Genomic DNA, 21234 nt, shown 5'->3' on the forward strand with positions numbered 1-21234 from the left:
TGAAATCCCTGAAACTTATGAATTAGCAGCAAATTATGATCACACCCACATCCATGCAATGAGTTACAGGCGGACTCAGGAACCCGGCTGGCCCAAGGCAAGGCAACATTGTATATGTTCTTTCATGTCTGTAGTCTCCAACATTCTTTCCTGGATGCCTACCCCAGGGCCAGAGACCCTTTTCGTTCTTCTCTTTCTGGACAATTCTTCCTGTACTCACACCAGCCATTCCTTAATCGCTTAGGTTTTTTGTTCCCCTGATCTCCACTCCCTGTTAAAATATAGCTGCCTTGTAGTCCTCTGAATCCCCAGAGCCTCACTTTCTGTCTTTGCATGTTTGGTTTATCTGAGAGGAGAGTCTTAGCTAAGAAACAAAAGCCAGTAGTGATCTCTTGGTTCTGGCCTTTCTTCCTTAGGAAATATAAGTACAGTTCTCCCCCAGAATCTTCTGGAGGCCTTCTGGATTCTTTCTCAAGGGACAGAATTTAATGATGGCAATTTCACTCTGTAACCAATACTTAGAACAGTGCGATGCAGATATAAGTATATGCCCAGTAAATATTTAATGATTGGTTGGTTAGTGGGTGGAGGACAGTGACTCCATACTCTCCTAGGGGGTGGTGGTAGTGGCATCTGACCTTGCTGAAGAGCTTTGGATTGTTCCAGTTAACAGCTTTGCTTAGAGGACTTTCTTGTAAGTCCAATGAAGAGTTCTCTGCATAATTAAATTTAAACCAATAGTAATCTTGAGTATAGAAGATAGTTCAGATACACAGATACACTCAAACTTCTTTTTTTGAAGGGTGTAGAGAAAACGAAGAGTGAGCCTGTAGCAAAAAAGCATGTATAACTAATCTTTTTTTTCCCATTATGTTTTGGAGATTTCCATTCTTGTTCCAAGTTCTCTTTTTAGAGCAACTTTCCTTGTCAAAGCGGGACAGATGGGCTTTCCATCCACACTGGTGGCTGTGGAATGATTCATAACAGAGGTTTTATGTGTCTCTCGGCTCCTGGCAACTTGGAAGAAACACGTTGCTATAAGGCTGAGTCAGGGGCTGTGGTCGCAGGGTGTGAATGACTCACCCAGGCTGTTCCTATGGATCATTTGGAATTTCACTGGTAGTGGTGCTCTGGCTCCCTCCATGGGCTTTCTGAATGAAGCCATTTCATTTCATAATCCAGAGAACATTTGAGGTCAGATCAGGTGAAAACAAAGAATCCAAGATTGGTTAAGAATGGTTCATGCCATAAGTTAATGAATCTTATTTTTAAAATACTCTTTGTTAACTTAGAAGGAAAGAACTTCTCGAACCTCTTTCTCCTTTCCTCCCTTTTTACAATGAACCTGTGACACTGGAGAGAAGGCAGGAGCTGCTCCCAAGAGTGGTCCCTGCTGCTGGGGCTGCTTTTTCAAGGCTTATGGAAGTGAGGGAAAGGGAAGATGAAGAAATTAGTTTCCATAAATAATACAAATATCTTTTCACTTTACTTTTTGCTAGGTAGAAAATATGATAAAAATGGAAACCTGGATCCTTGGTGGTCTGTTGACTCAGAAGAAAAGTTTAAAGAAAAAACAAAGTGCATGGTTAACCAGTATAGCAACTATTATTGGAAGAAAGCTGGCTTAAATGTGAGTACAATTGTGGTGAAGGGGGCATCTTTTGGGTCATTTTTCCTCGTTTGGACATTAGCTTGCCTCTGAACATGGGTTCTCAAAGTGTGGTTCCCAGGCCAACAACACCAGCCCTGCAGGGAACTTGTGGAAATGCAACTTCTTGAGTCTTACTCCAGACCTACTGACCCAGAATCTCAGAGGGGTGGGGGAGGTTGGGCTAGTAGTCTGGCAGTCTGTCTTTTCACAAGCCTTCCGGTGATTCTGATACAAGCTAAAGTTTGAGAATCACAGCCTAAACATTAGTTTGTTTTCCTAGATTCAGATTAATGTAGAAAATCCTGTAGCAAAGATAAACAATAAAATTCTTGTAAATCTACATCCATATGATTAAAAAAATTTTCCTTCAAACTACTGCTTAAGTTTAGTTAATAGAAGTAAAACTTCACTAATTTGAACTAATGACTCTGAATTGGCTAAGAGTTCTTAGCTATAGAAATTTGAACAAAAGAAATATGCTTGTAAAATGTTTATTTTCTATTATATATACATATATAAATTTACATAAAGGCACAAATGAGATCTCATGCATGCTGTTTGTGTGTGTGAAGTTTTGTTCCTTTTCTTTTTATGTCTTTACCTCCCCCTTTCCTTCTCATCAGTCTTATCTTCCCTACCTGGAATCTATCTTAATCACCCTGATACTTTTTCCAATGCTCATGTAGAGATACACACACACACATACACACACGCGTCCTTTTAGTTCATAGTTTTCAGTGGCTGCCTAAAAGTCCACAGTGTGACTATAATGTCCTCAACTAACCTCTTGTTGAGGGGTTATATTTTCTCTCCAATTATTTTTCCACAATAAATGCTGCTGCAATAAACACTCTTATTATGTGCATATTCTTTTTTTCCCTATAGGATAGATTCCTACTGTCACCAACAAATTATAATATTTCATATTCCCACCAGTGATGTATGAAAGATCATTTATCTCTTGAGTTATTTTCTTGTCAATTTATGAGAACTTTTTTTAATATTATGGATGTTCAGATTTTATCGATCATTCACATTATAGTATTTCCCCCTGATATATTACTCATCCGTTAGTCTTTGTATATGGTGTCTTTTGACATATAAAAATTAAACATTTCTGTATAGTCAAAGATACCTATCTCTCAAAAAGTAGTTTCTGCATTTCCGTTCTACATCACATATGTAGTCTCCCAGCCTTTCCGGGGAGGTTTTTGTTGTTTTGTTATTTTACATTTATGGAATGTACGTGAAACTTATTTTTCTGTGGAGTTTAATATGAGAGTTCACACTTATTTTCTTCCAAAGGATAGCCAGTTGACCCAGCATCATTGATTAAAAGACATTTTTTTCTCACTGAATTGAATGTTTGTCAAATATTAGAATCTCATATATGCTGAGATAAATTTCTAGATTATATATTTTATTCTGCTGATTTCTTTGTTGATTTCTATACCCCTGCCGTATTACTGTGGCTGTATGGATTGTTCTGGTATCTGTTAATATAAGCTCTTCCTCACTGTTCTTTTATATACTTGGCCATTCTCAGACAAATATACTTCTATATATGCTCAAAGATCATTTTACCCATTCTGCCCCCCTGGCCTCCACCCGTGCAAAGAAAATGCCTTTGGGATTCTGAGTTAAATCACATTAAATGTATGGAATTTACATTTTTTTAATATAATCTTCTTGTTCAAGAACATGGTATGCCTTTCCATCTGTTTGGTTTGTTTTAGGTTTCCAAATGCAATTTTATGATTTTCTCTATATAGTTTATCTCCTGTACATTTTTTTAACTTCTTTTTCCTTTTCCTTATTTTGCTGGTTTGGTCAGGTTAGTTTTTATGCCTTTCACCCACTATTAATTTTTTCTGGTAGTTTTCCATTGCGTTTCCTATCCCTGCTTTCATAATTATAAGACACAGATTTCTCTCATTATATTTGACAATAAGAAACCAATAATGAAGAATTGTTGGTAGGTTATGGATCTGCAGGAAGACCTACCTTTAAAACACACATGTACACACTGTAGGCTTCTAATTCATCTGGTCAAGGGCACAACACCTAAGAGAAGCGAGGACCACACAGAACTGGAGTAGATCCCTGTATCTTCAGGTGGTTTCCCCAGGGTCTCTTGGTCCCTTAACTAAGCATGTACTCCATCCTGATATCTTACTGGGGCTGGGAAAGCACCCAAATCCTTGCTATGCCTTAAGTCTATTGTACTTGGGGTTTATTTCACCATCGCAGAAGAAGTTAGGTAAAAATCCATGCACTTTAAAAGGGAATGTTTATAAACACTGACTTGGTCCTCCTGGTTCTTTTTTTTCCCTAAAGATTGGCACCTGAGCTAACAACTGTTGCCAATCTTCTTCTTTTTTTTTTTTCCTCTGCTTTTTCTCCCTCAATTCCCCCAGTACATAGTTGTATATTTTTAGTTGTGGGTCCTCCTAGTTGTGGCATGTGGGACGCCGCCTCAACATGGCCTAAGGAGTGGTGCCATGTCCGTGCCCAGGATCCGAACCAGTGAAACCCTGGGCCGCCGAAGGTGGAGCGTGTGAACTTAACCACTCGGTCATGGGACCAGCCCCTCTCCTGGTTCTTAAACCATATTCAGCACAAGGGAGACCGCACCTTATCCAGGTGGGGAAACCAGAGTCTGTATCCTTGAATAGCGTCTCTAGCTCTTTCATCAATGTCCTGGAAAGCCATTTTGCTGCCCATATTTTGCTTTTTATATCTACAACTGTGTCACGAGAAGAACTAAAATGGGTGCCTCTGTGTATTTGTATTTAATTCAGGGGTTATCACATTGTAAAAACCCATCTAGAATACATGTTGCTTCAAGAAAAGCATAGGGGAAGGGTTCTAGAGTCAGACAAAGGTCCAAATATTGGTTCAACCAATTACAAGTTTTTTGAACTTGGGCAAGTTACTTAACATTCCTAAGTCTCAGAGTCTTCATCTGTGAAATGGGTAACTATTTCTGAACTCATTAATTTATTGTAAGAATTACGTGACTGAAATAATATAAAGCAACAGCACAATGCCTGACATACATAAGTGCTCAACAAGTTGTAGTTAATATTCCTAATACTTTGTGACATACTCATAGGTATGCCATCCCACGGGAAAACAAAGCCAAAGACTTTGGGACTGAAAAAAACCCAAGAAACAATAGAAGAGCAGTTTTCTTGAAGGAAGGGAATGCATATTTCCTAGTGATTATTATATGCAGGCATCAGAGTTAGACTTTTCACTTACTTGAAACAAATTTCATTGTCATACTGGTCCTGAAAGGTGTACATATTACTAGCCTATTTTACATATGAGGAAACTGAGGCTCAAAGAGATTTAAACTCATGGTAGAGTCTAGATTAGGGCTTAGATTGGCATGACTCCAAAATCCATACTCTTCCCCCCATATCATGCTCTGGTTCTCCTACTTTAAGTTCATTTTATACCTAGGCGATGTGTTTTGGGCGCTATTCTACAACGTTCATTTTGGCCAAAGTGTCAGATATTGAAACTGAATTCTGGCAAATGTGTACCTTTGTCACAAGGACGATAGAAAAGGCATGCCTGTCTCAGCATAAATCCACTCAACCATCAGAAAACAGCTTCATTCTCATTCCCAGAGGAGAGGGGATGGCTTCCTTTGTGGATATAAAGGGCCACGCTTTATTTTTCTGGCTCCTTTTGTGGAGGCCAGTCATCTGTGCCTGAATCCTTCTTTGCAGTGAATTGGGGGGAGCTCTGATGGAGCGCCACAGAAGCAGACTGTTAGCAGCTGTTGAGTCCTGAGGGAAACCTAGGGCCGTATGGTCTACTGAGGCGGTCCAGAGTGGGAAGAGCCAGAGGGGTGAGGCTACTCCCCAAACCTCTAATTTAGATAAAGCTTAGAGGAACAAGGAAGGAGATTAAATTCGAGCATGAGTGGATATACATAGAAGCACCAGAGTCAGGAGGAGTTGAGACTCAAGAAGGTAGCATATTATGGAGCAGAGGGTCTGGAGACAGACTGCTTGGGTTTGAATCCCTGTGAAGTGTGGGCAGTTCACTTAATAACTGTGTCTTAGGTCAGGTTCACTAGAAGCAGAGCCCAAGAAGGGAATTTTTAGGTGAGTGATTTATTACAGAAGTAGTTTCAGGAGAGACCTGTAAGGCGATGAGGAAAACCTGTTGGTTTGAGAAGTTTAGCCTCAGCCTTTTCCCACAGAGGGTTCTGGAGCCTGAATTGCTCTATGGAAATTGTTCAGCCCAGAGTAAGGGGCTGGGCTGTGCTAACCACACGTCAGTTACTGAGAGGTGGGGGGATCACCTCCCGGGAATCTCCAGGTAAGGCAGCTCCTATAAGCTAAGACTAATCTTCCTGAGCTGGTAGCAGTTGCAGGAATGGGTGCACAGTCCTGGTAGAAAAGGGGATCTGGTGCGGCACCAGCGACATCTGCTGCACACTCTGAGCTTTAGATCCATTGTTTGTTAAGCAAGGATGGTGATAATAGCACTTAACCCTGTAGGACTGTAATGAAAGAAAGAATGTATATGAAGCAGGAGTGGTAACTTTTTTGGGACTGAAGCTAGTTGGGTCCTGGGTGATTACAGAGATTAATGTTTTCTGAAGATTTGTTTTTACTTGTTGGTATTGCTTGATACCTGGGTGATTGGGCTAGCTTGAAAGGAAAGAGTTGGTAGGATCCATGGCTTGAAAGTTTAGAGCAGGGTGTATTCATTTCCTGTTGCTGCTATAACAAATCATCACGAATTTAGTGACTCGAAAGAACAGAAATTTATTATTTTACAGTCCTGTATGTCTGACTCAGGTCTCAGTGGGCTAAAATCAAGGTGTCAGCAGGGCTGCTTTCCTTTCTAACTGTTCTGGGGGAGAGTCTGTTTCCTCACCTTTTCTAGCTTTCAGAGACTGCCCACATCCTTGGCTCCTGGCACCTTCCATCTTCAAAGCCAGTAATGACTGGTCCAGTCTTCTCACTTTGCATCACCCTGACACACTCACTCTCCTGACTTCCTTTTCCTCTATTTATATGGACCCTTGTCATTACATTGGACCCAGCTGGATAATGCAGGTTCCCTCTCAAGATCCTTAACTTAATCATAATTTAAAAGTCCCTTTTGCCACATAAGGTAACATTTTCATAGTTTCCAGGGATTAGGACATAGACATTTTTGGAGGGGAGCATTATTCTGCCTTCTTTCTGTGTGGGGATTGGCAAACTTTTTCTGTTAAGGGCCAGATAGTAAATAATTTAGGCTTTGTGGGCTGTAAGGTCTCTTGCATTTATTCAACTCTGCCACTGTAGTAAGAGAACAGCCATAGACAAAATGTACACGAAAGGGTGTGGTTGTGTGCCAATAAAACTTGATTTATGGACACTGAAATTTGAACTTCATATAATTTTCACATGCCACAAAATATTATCCTTCTTTCTATTTTTCCCCCAACCATTGAAAAATGTAAAATCCAGTCTTACCTTGCAGCCTGTACAAAAATAAGTGGCAAGTTAGGTTTTGCCTTGTAGACTGTATTGGTTTAGAATATTTTTCATCCTAGCCTATTTAAGGGTTTAAGTTAAAAACAATCTTCAGATGCTTGGAAGAATTTCTTCACCATGCTTGGCTGGTTGTCATACATGTTGCAGACCTTGACCTTGTGGTCTGTGCTACTTCTATTTGATTTTTGTTCCCCGTGAGAACTACCCTCTTTTTAATTTTTCATGGAAATTACTGAAGATCACATGGTGCTGGTTGGTCTTGAAATATTGTTCCTATGTGGATGGTAGATTTTTGGAAACACAAGTACACTGGAAAGAATTCTCAAATTATGTGAATTAATCAGAGAAAGTAATCTGTATATTGACATTTCTATTTTTACCCCATTAAACCAGAGTCACTCAGAATATTCTTAACATTTTATTGGAACTGGCTAAATTGGTGAGAATAAAGAGGTGGGTAAGAAAGAAATGTGTAGCATAATAAAATAGAAATTATTATATTCAGGAGCACCTTGCTGGGGTTAGTTTGCCATCTCACAATATATTATGATTACTTCTGTTTTATTGAATGTAATTTTCTCTTTAAAATATGGCATTTTTTCTTGCTATCATATTTATGCCTCTTGCTGAATGATAGTTGGCTGTGAAACACTCTGTTTTTCTTTTTCTCTTTGTTAGGTGAAGGGGAAGAGGACCCTGGGAGAAAATATTGCTGATAATGGAGGACTGCGGGAAGCTTTTAGGGTATGCACTGCAACATTTGCTGTGATTTTAAAAATGAAGCTATAAAACACCATATTGGGTGTACCTCAATTTAGAGACAGACATGTTCTTGAGGAGTTAGATTTCTGTAAATTCTGTGAATTTCTGTAAATAGAATTATATTTCCCCATTGACTCTATTATACTCTACTATATGACTAGAGCGGCAGTTCTTTCTTTTTTGGAGGGGGGGGTGTAAAGTCACCCTGAAGAATAATATTTGTTATTAAGAATCATGTATTTAAAGGATAGTTTTCAAAAGATACATTCACAATAATATCAAAGCATGCTACAGAAATCTCCTTGGGGCTAGGTTCATATGAGTTTTCCTTGAGTACACTCTCTCTATAGCCCTTCTCATAAGTTTCTCTTAAAATACCAAACTTCTAAATTATGGCCTGAGGCTAGTGGTTCTCATATAGTGGGCCAGGTAAGAGTCCATAATAATGTTTTCATCATCCACTGGTCTGTGGTTAAACGAGAAACATAAGGATTATGTGGAAAGATTTTCATAAAGCTAAATGCATTCAATGTAAAGACCAGGCTGTTATTCTGAGGTTGTATTCTTCCTATATTCTAGTTAAAATATACTTTATTTTATAAAATCATGGTGATTGAAGATGATAGTTTTCCCTCTTACTTGGCAAAGTGAAAAATTGGCAATATGTTGACCCCTAAATTTATTTCCATAGGCCTTGCTATTGTGTTAGATTTGTTTGTTCCCTGGTAGGAATAGAAAGAACAGCTTTTGTGTGTGTGTGGGGTGGGGGGAGGGCGGGGAGCAGTTATTTAACAAGTGAATGCTTTGACCCAGATGCTTTGGTATCTATTGAGTGTAAGGTCTTTCTGCAGGTAAGCCAGCCTCACTGTTGAGCAATATGACATTGATTTGCATTTCCAGGTGTTTGTTTTCTTAAAAGAAAACTTGACAGGATGCATTTTGCACATGGTGGAGGACATATTTAATATTTCTGCTCTGGATGAGAGAAGAGAAAAGCCATCACGGCAGAGGATCATCTATTCTGCTTCTCTCACCAGGCTTACAGGAAATGGATAAATGACAAGAGGCAGGGAGTTGAGGAGCCTCTCCTACCAGGCATCGCATTCACCAACAACCAGCTCTTCTTCCTGAGTTATGCTCACGTGAGTAGACCAAGGAAGGGCCATCAAAGATAAAATGTGGGACTTGGGCTTGCTCCCTTGATAAAAGGTTTGGGACAAAAGTTTAATGGCATAACTTTGATTTTCACTGAAATTTTATCTTGCTGCTTATCTTCAGGACAAGTTTCACCTTCTTAATGTTCTATGGGACATAGTTAATTACTAATTGGTCAAGTTTTATTGATATTTTTAATCAAGTGGGTTACCAGCCCTGTGGTGACTCACTTGATATTTCTTTAATATATCCTGACTTAATGTATTTGATGCTATTTGTAACCATTTCTAGTGACTCGTTATTTGGCTTCCATGGTCCTGCCCTTTCCTGCATTCCTCTTTCTCCTTTGCCTCATTTGTTGACTTTGTCCTATCACTCTCAATCTGCGGGGGACCCTCAAAGCTATGTTCCCAACTGTCAAATGAATATGTGAAGACTACTAGAGCTGAAAAAAGCAACAACAAAGGCAAGGGGAGTCATGTCACTCTTTTGTGAGTTTAGTGGGCTCTCAGCAGAAATTGAAAGAAGACATGCACTAAATAAGGCACAGTTCTGAGTTCGAGTCTCTGGCCAATGAAGCAAGTGCCAATTCTTCTTTGTTATTTGTTATCGCACTGGTTTATGTTGCAGATGTGTAGGCCTCATTTTCAAAGAGGTCAGGGATAGGTTGATGAAGGTTCTAATACATGGCCTCACAGTGGGCAAATGTGTCTGTATGCTCAAAACTAGACAAAAGTTTTCATTAGTACAACCCTTTGTTCCTCAGTCTTTGCATTCACTCCTCAGTAAGCTCATCCATTCCCATGTCTTCTTTGGCTGACTCTGGTTAAAGGATTCTCACCTGTCTGGGGTCTTTTATTTCTTCAGCTGACATGACAACACTAAATAAATGATCACTTATTAATATGACATCAACAAAACTGGAGTCATCAACAAAATGACTTTTCTTTTTAGTTTTTCCATTTCTGTCAATACACCCCCAGTCTTTGGGTCTTCCTGGTTAGAAAACCTGGATTCTTAGGTCTTATCTATCTTCATTTTTATGACACCTGTCCCAAAAGCTAGATGATTTCATCATTTTAACTGCTCTTCAGATTCCACCTCTTTTTCTCCCTCTTACCCTTCTCGCATCTATAGGCTAAGCCTTGATCTCTTCTCTTCTGGATCATCCCAACAGCCTTATGGCATGTTTTCCTGACTTTGGCATCTTTCCACCACTGTCTGTCTTACATGCTACTGAAATACCACTTTTATTTTGTTATTCACCTGCTGAAGGAACTGCAGGGGCTCCCAAGTGCCTACCTCATTGAGACCAAACACCTCCAGCTGGCTTTCAAAGTTCTTCTCAGTCTTACACAACTCTACCCAACCAGCTCTGAATTCCCACAGCTCCACCAGACTCACCCTTAACCAGGCGGGTGTCCTCACTTCTCCCCCACAATGTCATGCTCATTACTGTCTCTGTGGCTTTGCTTTTGATCTTCCTTCTATAATGTGACCCCCTTCCTACTCCTCACCCTCGGCTTATTCAGTCTCATCTTCATCTTTCAGTATCCATGTTGAGTTCCACTTCCTTCACATCTTCCACAAACTTCCCCAAGGACTCCATTTCTCTCTTTCTTTTTCTTTTTTTAACTTTCCAACTCCTTTACACTTACCTTCATCACCAGGCAGTTGAGTACTTAATTGTTCTCAAAATGTTGAAGACTTTTAGTTTTATTTCCATAGCTAATCTTCTGGATCCTTACACTTCATGTGTATCTCCATAGCATCCAGCAAAGATGCTGGGTATATTGAAGATGCTTGACATTTTTAGGTGAATTGCTTGAAAAGGATAAGACTAATAGTTCAATTAAGGAGACTTTCTTTTGGGTCAGTACTGGGTCAGATATCTAAAGTAAGCACACACAATATAGTTAGAACTTTCTAGAGCAGGAGTTGGCAAACTAGGACTCATGGGCCAAATATGGCCTACTGTCTGTTTTTGTAAATACTGTTTTATTGGAAAACGGCCACACTCTTTCCTTTGCGTATTGTCTGTGGCTGGTTTTGTGCTACAACAGCAGAGTTGAGTAGTTGCGATGGAGACCTTATGATCTGAAAGGCCTAAAATATTTACTGTCTGTCCCCTTACAGAAAAGGTTTGCTGACCCCTACTCTAGAGGACAAAGTACAAGGTCCATCACTTCTTACCTAGGCTTTACTTACTTAGAGTCCATCCATCCTGGTACATCCTAGTCCGCAATATCGCTTTGTAGATGAAGTAACCTAACTGGTAGCAACATATTACAGTCATAATTTTGAAATGTCTCCAAATAAAATTCCAAACCATATCTAATTTATTTTAAACTAAAGAGATTTAGGGAAAAATGGCAAGCTATTTTATATCACTAATGAGAAATTTATCTTGGAGCTTTTCCTACTGCCGGGTTGAGGAGATTTTCAACCCTTTGCACATTGGAATGAGTCTGGTTATAGGGAGTAAAATTATTTTCTCTCCTGAGGAGGTACTAGGAAAATAGTAACAACTGTAATGCGTTTTCAGAAATCTCTTAAATGATATATGCAGCAAAGATAGTACTATATAGTGATGTAAGAATATAAGAAGAAATAACATAAGAAAAAATGAGGTAAAATCGAATGCCAGAAATGTCACATTAGCTAGCTTCTGAGGAAATTAAGGAATCACATTATAAAAACATCTTCAAAGTCAAATTGGGAACCACAGTGACAGACAGTTTATAACTATCTTCATCAAAAGCAATAGCATCACCTCACCTTTCCTGCTTCCTCTGTCCCTGTAGTTTCTGTGACCTGTCAATTCTTCCCTCAGATATTCTTCATGTCCTTCCACTTCTCTCCATTCCCATTTCTACGTATTTAGTGGACATTCATTAAGAATCTTCATGCTGCCCATAAATAATCTTCTAACTAGTCTCTTATTTCCTCCTCCTGCTATATACCCCTGCCAGATAAGTCTTTTAAAAATAGGGATTTTATAATTTTCCTGCTCAAAAACAATGTTTAAATATAGTTTAAACACTTTAGCCTGTTGCTCAGGACTTCAGAAATCTGGCAGCATCCTCTCTCACCCCTGGTCTCTCATTCCTGCCCATTATACACCACACAGTCAGCCAAGCTGAGTGTCTTGCTTTTTTTCTCAAATATGTCTTTGCTTCTGTTTTCTTTTCCACTTGGAATTCCCCACATCATATTCATGTGCCCTGGTTCTGTTCATACTTCAAGACTATATCATTTTTCAAGACATGCTTCAGGTCAGGATTAAGTAAGTTATGGTACAGAAACAAACAATGCAAGGAAAGTTTCTTTCATGTTCCTGCTCTATGTCCAACATGGGTCAGCAGTGGGGCTGTGCTCATAGTTATTACTGAAGGACCTGGGTTTTAGAGTCTCTATCTTGGTATACGCTCCCATGGTCACCACAGGGATAGGAAAGAAATGTGGACTGGTCCTTAATGTAGCATCTTAAATTGTTCTTAAGGCTCTTAAAGCTTCTGCCAGGAGGTGATTTTTAAAGCATCCTCCAGGAGGCGATATAGATTACTTCTGCTTGCTTTTCATTCGTTAGAGCAAGTCATATAGCCATGCCTAACTTCAGAGGAGATGGAGAAATGTCCTCCTATCCAAGGCCTGGACTAAGGTGAGGCAAGCAAGGCCCCCAGGGTGCAAAATACTAACTTCTCATGACCATACTCAATAATGATGGTTGGTTCATTTTATTGATTCAAATGAGTATGGTTAAATTTGATAAGGGCTATTCCAAGCATTTTAGTAATTGAATGAATATATTGGTTGATTCCTGGGCACATACACTCTTCTCTTGATTTAAAGCATTTGTCTGGAAACCATAATTTACTCACATTGTGGAATTGTCCACAATGATAAAACCTTCTACTCTGGGGATTAGAACAATAGATGTTACTACTGACCAAGGTTTTATCTGATCTACTAAAACTGTTTGTCATCCATGGATTCTAAAATTACTCTACAGTATAATTTGGAGCAGTTAAGGCAGTAGCAAATGTGTAATTGGAAGGGAAACGTATTTATTGAGATGCTTTTCTCTTCTAGGTGAGGTGCAATTCCTATAGACCAGAAGCTGCCCGGGAACAAGTCCAAATTGGTGCTCACAGCCCCCCTCAGTTCAGGTAAATGGGCAACATTAGTTTTTAACTGTGCGTCTCTCCACCTCCTCCGCTTTCCAGCCATCCCAGTGCTCTAACAAATAGGTGATCTGAACAAAAGCCTGAATTGTGAACAGTGTGATATCTACATTTTACAGACACAAAAAGAAAAGTCTGGCCAAACAGAAACTAAGCATCTTTTCTTTCATTAGTAGGAAGCTGGTTTAATCAGCATCCTCTCAACTATATTTCTCTGGTGAGCACTTGTACCCACCTCTAGTCTAGTGCTGTGTCAAGAGATCCATGAGATTGTGCAAGACTCCAAAGGGAATTTAGAATCCAAATCATAGCTTTAATATTGATTTCCATTTATTATCTTCCAATTTTTGAAAGGCAGAAATCCACGGGTGCCAAGATTAGCCCTGAGCTAACCTCTGCCACCAATCCTCCTCTTTTTGCTGAGGAAGCCTGGCACTGAGCTAACATCCGTGCCCATCTTCCTCTACTTTTTGTGGGACACCTGCCACAGCATGGCTTGACAAGTGGTGCATAGGTCCACACCTGGGATCTGAACCAGTGAACCCCGGGCCACTGAAGCGGAACATGCAAACTTACCTGCTGCGCCACTGGGCTGGCCCCTTAATTTATTTTTAGGTATGCTTTTTGGTGAGGAAGATTGGCCCTGAGCTAACATCTGTCGCCAATCTTGCTCTTTAGTTTTTTTCTCCCCAAAGTCCCAGTTAATAGTTGTATATCCTAGTTGTAAGTCCTCCTAGTTCTTCTATGTGGGATGCGGCCATAGCATGGCTTGATGAGCAGTGTGTAGGTCTGTGCCCAGGATCTGAACTGGCAAACCCTGGACTGCTGAAGTGTAGCATGTGAACTTAATCAGTATGCCACCGGGCTGGGCCCAACCACTTAATTTTTTGTCTGGGCCAAAAACGTCTCTATTTTCTTAGACAAGAAAAAGATCTTATGTACTGTGCCTTAAAATACCTAGAGCTCTGGTTTATTTTATGTTGTAGAATATCCTATTTAATGCCTCTTGTTCTTTCATGCAGCCAACCAACAGACATGAAGGAGTGCCCACTTTCTGAATAGCTCTGAACACATAGAAGGATATATGGTGATATTTAGCTGTTATAATTCATATTTAGAGTCAAAAGCTCTACATTTTGGCTTTTAGTTTGTATCATATTTTGAAACAATTGCTTATATATGAAGGGAAAAGGATTATGAATTACAATCTTATTTAATTATCAGAATATATAAAATATTAAGTAAAAATAAAATTAAGGTTAATATTACTTACCATGTGCTAAGTTTCCAGCAGAGTTTGAGGGAAATTTTCTGTAGTAGGGTTCAGAGAATTATAGTGGCAAAACCAAGAAATCACAGTAATTTATATTTATTCATTCTTTTCTTAGAACATATTATATCTGGATATCTTTATATTTAATGTTTAAATGAATCTATTAGCGTATTGCAAGAAATTCATATAAAATTTCTCCTATATTTTAAAATCTTATTCCTAAAACCTTGCCTTAGAAATGCTTCAGAAATTGACTGTAAATTACCCAATAGCATAAAATCTAATCACTGTGTTAGAAATTCTCCCCCACTGGGCTAAACCGTCAAGAATGGTGACAGCCTCTAATGGACTAAAATGTGCTCCCACTGACAAATGGTGCAGATGAAACCACACAGTAGATTAATTACTCAACAGATAAGTTTTTAGAAACTAATTTTCTTTTACTAACTAGTTGCCTGTAATGTTGGATTTTAGCTGATAATTTGCAGGGAATACTTACTAATTATCAGCTCAATTCTATCTTTAACACTTGCCCATGGTGAATCACACTGTAAAATATGCATCCCTGTCCATATATCCCAGCTAAAACACAGGAGGTTGTGGGGACTTTTGGGATACAGGCCATTACATTCATTCAAATGCCCATAGGTAACAAAGTCATTAGGGAAGAAATAGTGACTGAGAATGCTGAGTCTCTGGTCAACCCTTTGAACATACAATTGAGTAAGAAATAGATGAGGAGGGGAGTTTTTTTGCTGGCGTGTTAGTGATGTCTGCAGTAACTATAGATTTTGAGTGCAGCAGAAATCACACAATGGAAATACCACTTCCTAAAGGCAGTTACAATAAAAGTGCTGAGTAGGAATCTGAGGTCTTTACTGAATACTTCTAAGAACACCAGATTTTGGAGCTAACTCCAGTAGACCATTACTCATCAATAACAACTAGACACCGTTCATTAGTTTATTGTTGCATGAACCAAATTCTGGGTAAATGTGAGCCTTCAAACATAATAGGAATTTAGAGACTCCAATTCAATCAATGTAGATTGAATGAGTTCTTTAAAGATAGCAACAACATAGATGAAATTTACAGACATATATTGAATGAAGGAAATCAGAGACAAAAGTGCACACTGTGTGATTCCATTCATATGAAGTTCAAAAACAGGCAAAACTAATCTATGGTGATAGAGGTCAGACACTATAGTAGTTATCCTGGGAGGTACTACTGGTAGGGCACACAAGGGAACCTTCTAGGTGCTGGAAATATCCCATGTCTTGATCTGGGTGGTAGTAACCTGGTTGTATACACACGAAAAAATTGATAAGCTTTACATTTAAAATGTGTGCACTTTATATCAGCTATACCTTCCATAAAAATTTTAATTAAAAGAATAGAAAAGCTGGCCACCGGCCCCGTGGCCTTGTGGTTAAGTTTGGCATGCTCCACTTTGGTGGCCTGGGTTTGGTTCCTGGGCACAGACTTACACTCAGTGGCGGCCATGCTGAGGCAGTGACCTGCATAGAAAATAGAGGAGATTGGCACAGATGTTAGCTCAGGGTGAATCTTCCTTAAGCAAAAAGAGGAATATTGGTGACAGATGTTAGCTCAGGGCGAATCTTCCTCAGCAAAAAGAAAAAAAAAATAGAAAAGCTAAGTATTGGTAACTCTTACAGTTTATAGGAATTTGTAAATTTATAGGAATATACAATCCTGTATATAATTTATAAGAATTGTAAATCCTACAGTTTATAGGAATTTGAAGATATTTGGAAGATTAATAGGAGCATTTGTCTGGCGTTCAGGAGGTGCTGGTTTTTAGTCTCAGCTCTGTTAATTTCTTTGGAAATTTACTTAACCATTTTGGCCTTCCGTTATCTTCCCTGTAAACAGATTAAATGAATGCAGCATCCCTTCGAGCAATATGCTGCTACAGTTTTATCTAGAACCTGTTGATATGTAAGAATGAAATGACATGGGCTTTGACATATCTTTTTCAGGGTCAATGGTGCAGTTAGCAACTTTGAAGAATTCCAGAAAGCTTTTAACTGTCCATCCAATTCCACGATGAACAGAGGCATGGACTCCTGCCGACTCTGGTAGCTGGACTGCTGGTTTATGCCATCCTGAGAGAGCAGTGCAGTGCCAGCAGAGGCTGCACTGAGCACTCATCGCCTGCTGCTTTAGGCCTATATTCCCCTGAGGACTTTTATTTTTACCGCATCTTCATTATTTGGGTATTGCTTGCATCTAAACAGTATCTATTCAAAGTTGTAGGGCTTAAAAAGTGGAATACAAAAAGTGAACCAAGTATGTTGCTTTAGAAAACCAAACCAACAAAAATAAATCCCTAGGCTACTTTTGTTAAAACGCTATCTGCTAAATTGTTGCTATTGTCCATTTTACTGTGTAAGCCACAGCTAAGTGGTACATACCGTTTTAATCTACAGCTTTGCAGAGGCCCTAAGTAGAATGTATCCAGAAAAAAATTCAGTCTATTAAACTTGTAACCCTCAACGATGAGGACATGTGTGTGGCTACCTGGGAGGTCTTACTGCTCTGTGGGATGCAGTGCTAGATTTTATATATCATCCTTGCACAGCATTTATTAACTATAGGGTAGTTAAATTAGAAATATGTTGGATCTTTATTTTACAATTTTTGCTGAAGTTCTTGCCTTCAGTTTTGAAGTCTATTGGAATGAAAATGTGCCTCACAGCGTGTATCTGATGAAGCCAATCGCCCTGTTCAAATCAGCATGAGTGAAGGTGGCAGAAAGGCTACTTGGTAAAGGATTTGAGTTTATCAAATAGAAAAAAAACAATATATCTATAAGTCCCGAAGAAGTCAAAACCCCTAGTCACGCAACAGCAGGGATACCAGGAGATGAAATCTCCAAAGTTTGATCTAGTCTGCCCAAACCTCGGTGATTACCTCTGTCTGCCAGACACTGTTCTTTAGTCCAATTCCTTTTTGTCTTGCTACCCTCATATATGTGCGTTTCCCCATTTCTGAAATGAGCAGGGGTCTAATTCTCCATTAGGAATGTGTAACTTTCATTCCCCTTTGGTGCAACGGGCTGAACACCACATTGAGGAGGGTACAAAGTGCCCTGCTGTTTTGGGTTGGTTAATGTTACTTTTAAAAAATCTTTTTGAAAAAATTCTTGCTTGAAGACATTTTAGAATATATTGGTTGAATTCAAAGTTCCCTGCGTAGTCCAAAGAAACATAATCTTTACTTTTCAAGTCTTTTCTGAAGAGCCTGTAGGAAAGAGCACTACTACATTTTTGATCATCAGAACTTTGTCCTTTCAAGTGAACTCCTCCACCTCTTATTACTCTGTGTGTGTGTGTGGGGGGGGGGGGGGGATAAAATAGTAATGGCCTTAAAGTGGTTACCTGGCATTTCGGGTTTCTTAAAATAGCCATCCCCCTTCACATTATTCATTTTACATGCAGTTCTGGGTTAAGTGGGCAAATAGGAAAATCTCAAAAGCAAAATGACAGATTCAGACTAACCATAGGAGGCCATTTTACATCCCTGTGATTTGTCCTCTTTTTTTAAAAAATATAAGTGTGTGCCGTGTCCTTTTGTAACCATGGGAACTTCTGAAGCAAGAAAAATGCAGGGGCACCATCATGAGGAAAACAATTACACTGCGTCAGTCAGAGGAGAGTGATTTTCCCCTTGACTTCCTCCCCTCCGAATGGATAAACTTCTGAAGGGCAGCTGCCTTTTCCTCCTCTTAACCATGGCTTAATGTGACCTTAGTTTGTGTTTTTAAAAACAAGTGGTTTTAGGTTAGGGGTGCTGGAAAAATCTGTGCCTTTTCTCTGGAGGAATCATTTTGATTTGGTTTAGACATACAAGATACTCCTTGTTTTATTCCTGTACTTGGACATTTAAAACCAGCTGAGATTTGTTATGCTTATATTAATAGCATTTTCCTTCTGGATCTCTCTTTTTAAACTCCAAGTAAACACATTCCTGCGGGTCAGAGAAAGTGTTTGATAAAAGCATAGAGTTATGAATTTGGAAATGGGAATTATTCAGTCACTTGTTGGTTTAGAAAAGCTGCTTGGTGATCCGTTGGGGCCATTACAGTTTCTAAATGATGTGGCTGCCTTGTCCTGATTCACTTTATTTGATGTAACTTCGTTATACTGAAAGTTGTAGATAGGATGGCCATTATTAAGACAAAGGAAACCCAAAGCAGCAATACCAAATCATCACTACTAGCTGGAAGAATTTTCTGGTAGGATTGTATTTCCAAATATATGCTCATGTTTAAATTTTCAGATTACACTCTTGTTGTCCCTTCTCCTCAATACAGATTGCTAAAAGAAGCAGACAGTGATTAATTGGCAGAGGGAAAAAGGTAAAACGCAACTGGAAGGGAAGGGAAAAAAGTAGTGAGAAGCTGGCTTAAGAATGTGATTCTGAAGAGAAGACAGGATTTTGGCAGTCCTTGCTAAGCACATCCACTGGAGTAGAGCCATGAAGTTTTAAAAAAAATAATTATGGTAAATTAAAAAGAAATTAGATATTGGATCTCAGACTAAGACTGCCATAACACACTTCTCTGATTCATATACCAGATGTTCTGCCAGTGAGCTATTGTCTGAGCATTGGAAGGAGTTAAGGTTTTTTGTGAAATTCTCAAGGATTTTATGCATATAAAGTGGTATTGTTTGGGCTTATCACCATTGCCCAAAGTTTGTTGAGCTTTTCACTAACCACACAGCATTGGCCGCCTGTTTCCATTTTCTCCTTTTATGAGATGGACTTGGACATGACTAATGCAAGCTCAGGATTCATAAATTATCCTGAAGTTTATTCAGTGCCTTTCCTCAATGGAGCTTAAAGCATAGCACATAAATTTTATCTTATTTATCCCTGGAGCATCGCTAAGGAGCAACTAGGAGCTATGGCTTGCCACACAGATTATGCTGGTGCCAGAGAAGTGGGGAGTTTGAAGCCACTTATCAAGTACCCCAGAGTCAGGGAAGGCAGAGTCTTTTGTTCTTTGGGCTGCTGCTGACCTTTGCATTAACCCTCATCTCTTAGATTATCCCATTTCTAAATACGTTCATTCCTTCAGTATTTTTATAATCACTCAGCATTTGATAAGCTGCTTCCTTGATATTTTTAACGTCTCAGTTGCATATTAAATTATGGAAGAATATGTGATTATTTCATGCAGCAACATTCTCATCACCAGTGGCAGTGCCCCTCTGGTTTGAAGAAAGGTGTTCTTGGATTATGCATTTTATATCTAAATGGTCATTGTATTTTCTTCCCCTACTTGTGAAACAGTGTGAACAATCATTTTAAGGACAATAAAAAGTTGAAGATTTTCTGTTTCCTCTCTTTGTAAAAAAATATTAAAATTGATTACATCTATGAAGATATTCAGTTCTGTTTTAGACAATAATATTTGCCCAAAAAGTACACAAAGCACTGTAGTAGCCTAGATTTCTTGGTTTAGCAAATTGAGATTTGAATACAGTAACTTTCTCCATAGACAATGAGAAATTTGCGAGGTGGTTATTGTATTTTCTTCCAGGATATGAATCAGCGGATGTGGTTTATTTCTTATGCAATAATATTCGTATTGAGGAAAAAGGAGGCTTCTGAGGAGGTTATCAACCACAATGGGGCTGGTCTTGCAAAAGTGACAGTGAACATTACAGTTACTATCAAACTAAAGAATCTCTTTGTGCTATCACCTTTCTTTAAAAATCTAGTCAGTTTATATTCACGCATTCGGCACACAATAACTCAGCATCCATTATATTTAAATCACTGAACTGGCTGTACTTAGGCAGATCATATGAAATCTCTGGGCCTTAATGAACAGTCTGGTCTAACATGGGAGTCAGATATGTAAACTGTTACAGTCACCCTACTTCGTGACAAGTGTGATGATCCAAGGACATCAGGTTGTGGTTTGGTGCACAGAGAAGGAATTACTCAACTCACTTCTGGTGGATGCTGTCAGTGCTCCCTCTGGCCAGATCCCAGCAAATCCCTTTTACTGGGCACCCTAACCTCACCTTCTGTGTGCTTTTCTTTCTAATTGGCTGTGGCTCTCTAGGATGGCTGTCCTCATGCTACTCAAGCCTCTTTGCCCCATGCACTTTCAGAGAACTGAAAGTGCCTGGGTATTTATATCCCCTGGTGACCTTTGGACAGTGAGTGGTGCAGGACAACGAAAGCCTGACTGCCTTGCCTGACTCCAGACAAATCCAGAGGCAGAGCATAGAATTCATTCTAACTTCTCTATGTGGCATTTTGGGGTTAGGCTGGCAGTGCAAGTAGACCCCCTGTTGACTGTTTTCAACATCTTTCTGGCACTGATGTGTTCTAAGATCTGGAACAGTACTGGTTTGTAGTAGGTGAGCCACAGCATCATGTACAGGAGATAGACATCAGATGGATACAGAGTTGGTGGGTAGTAAGTGGCTGAATATGGCCTGTTAGTGCCCCTCTTGGAGAGTTTACTCTAGTTTCTGAGCTGATCCTTGAAATAAGAATTTTTGTGTGTTGGGTAGTAGCAGAAGAAATATGCATAGAAATGACAGAGTTTATGAGTGATCTCTGGGGCATAGACAGGAAGGAGGGGCTTTGGGGGAATGGAGGCAAGAAGTCTAGAATCTCTCTTGCTATGGTCTATATGATAGATTTGATGAG

General features: G+C 39.3%; 1 protein-coding gene across 3 annotated transcripts in view; it reads left to right on the plus strand.

Moving 5' to 3' along the window:
• PHEX (phosphate regulating endopeptidase X-linked) overlaps window positions 1–19897 on the plus strand; it is a 195154-nt gene extending 175257 nt beyond the window's left edge. For all 3 annotated transcript variants that reach the window (XM_070603463.1, XM_070603465.1, XM_070603464.1), the window contains 5 exons: window positions 1500–1630; window positions 7840–7905; window positions 8961–9065; window positions 13171–13247; window positions 16539–19897. In XM_070603463.1, the coding sequence (XP_070459564.1) occupies window positions 1500–1630; window positions 7840–7905; window positions 8961–9065; window positions 13171–13247; window positions 16539–16641 (482 nt within the window). In that variant the 3' untranslated portion in view covers window positions 16642–19897. The remainder of the gene's footprint in view (window positions 1–1499; window positions 1631–7839; window positions 7906–8960; window positions 9066–13170; window positions 13248–16538) is intronic.
• Window positions 19898–21234: the final 1337 nt, after the last annotated feature.

Source organism: Equus przewalskii, chromosome X, assembly GCF_037783145.1.
Source record: "Equus przewalskii isolate Varuska chromosome X, EquPr2, whole genome shotgun sequence".
In the NCBI taxonomy this organism is placed as follows: Eukaryota; Metazoa; Chordata; class Mammalia; order Perissodactyla; family Equidae; genus Equus; species Equus przewalskii.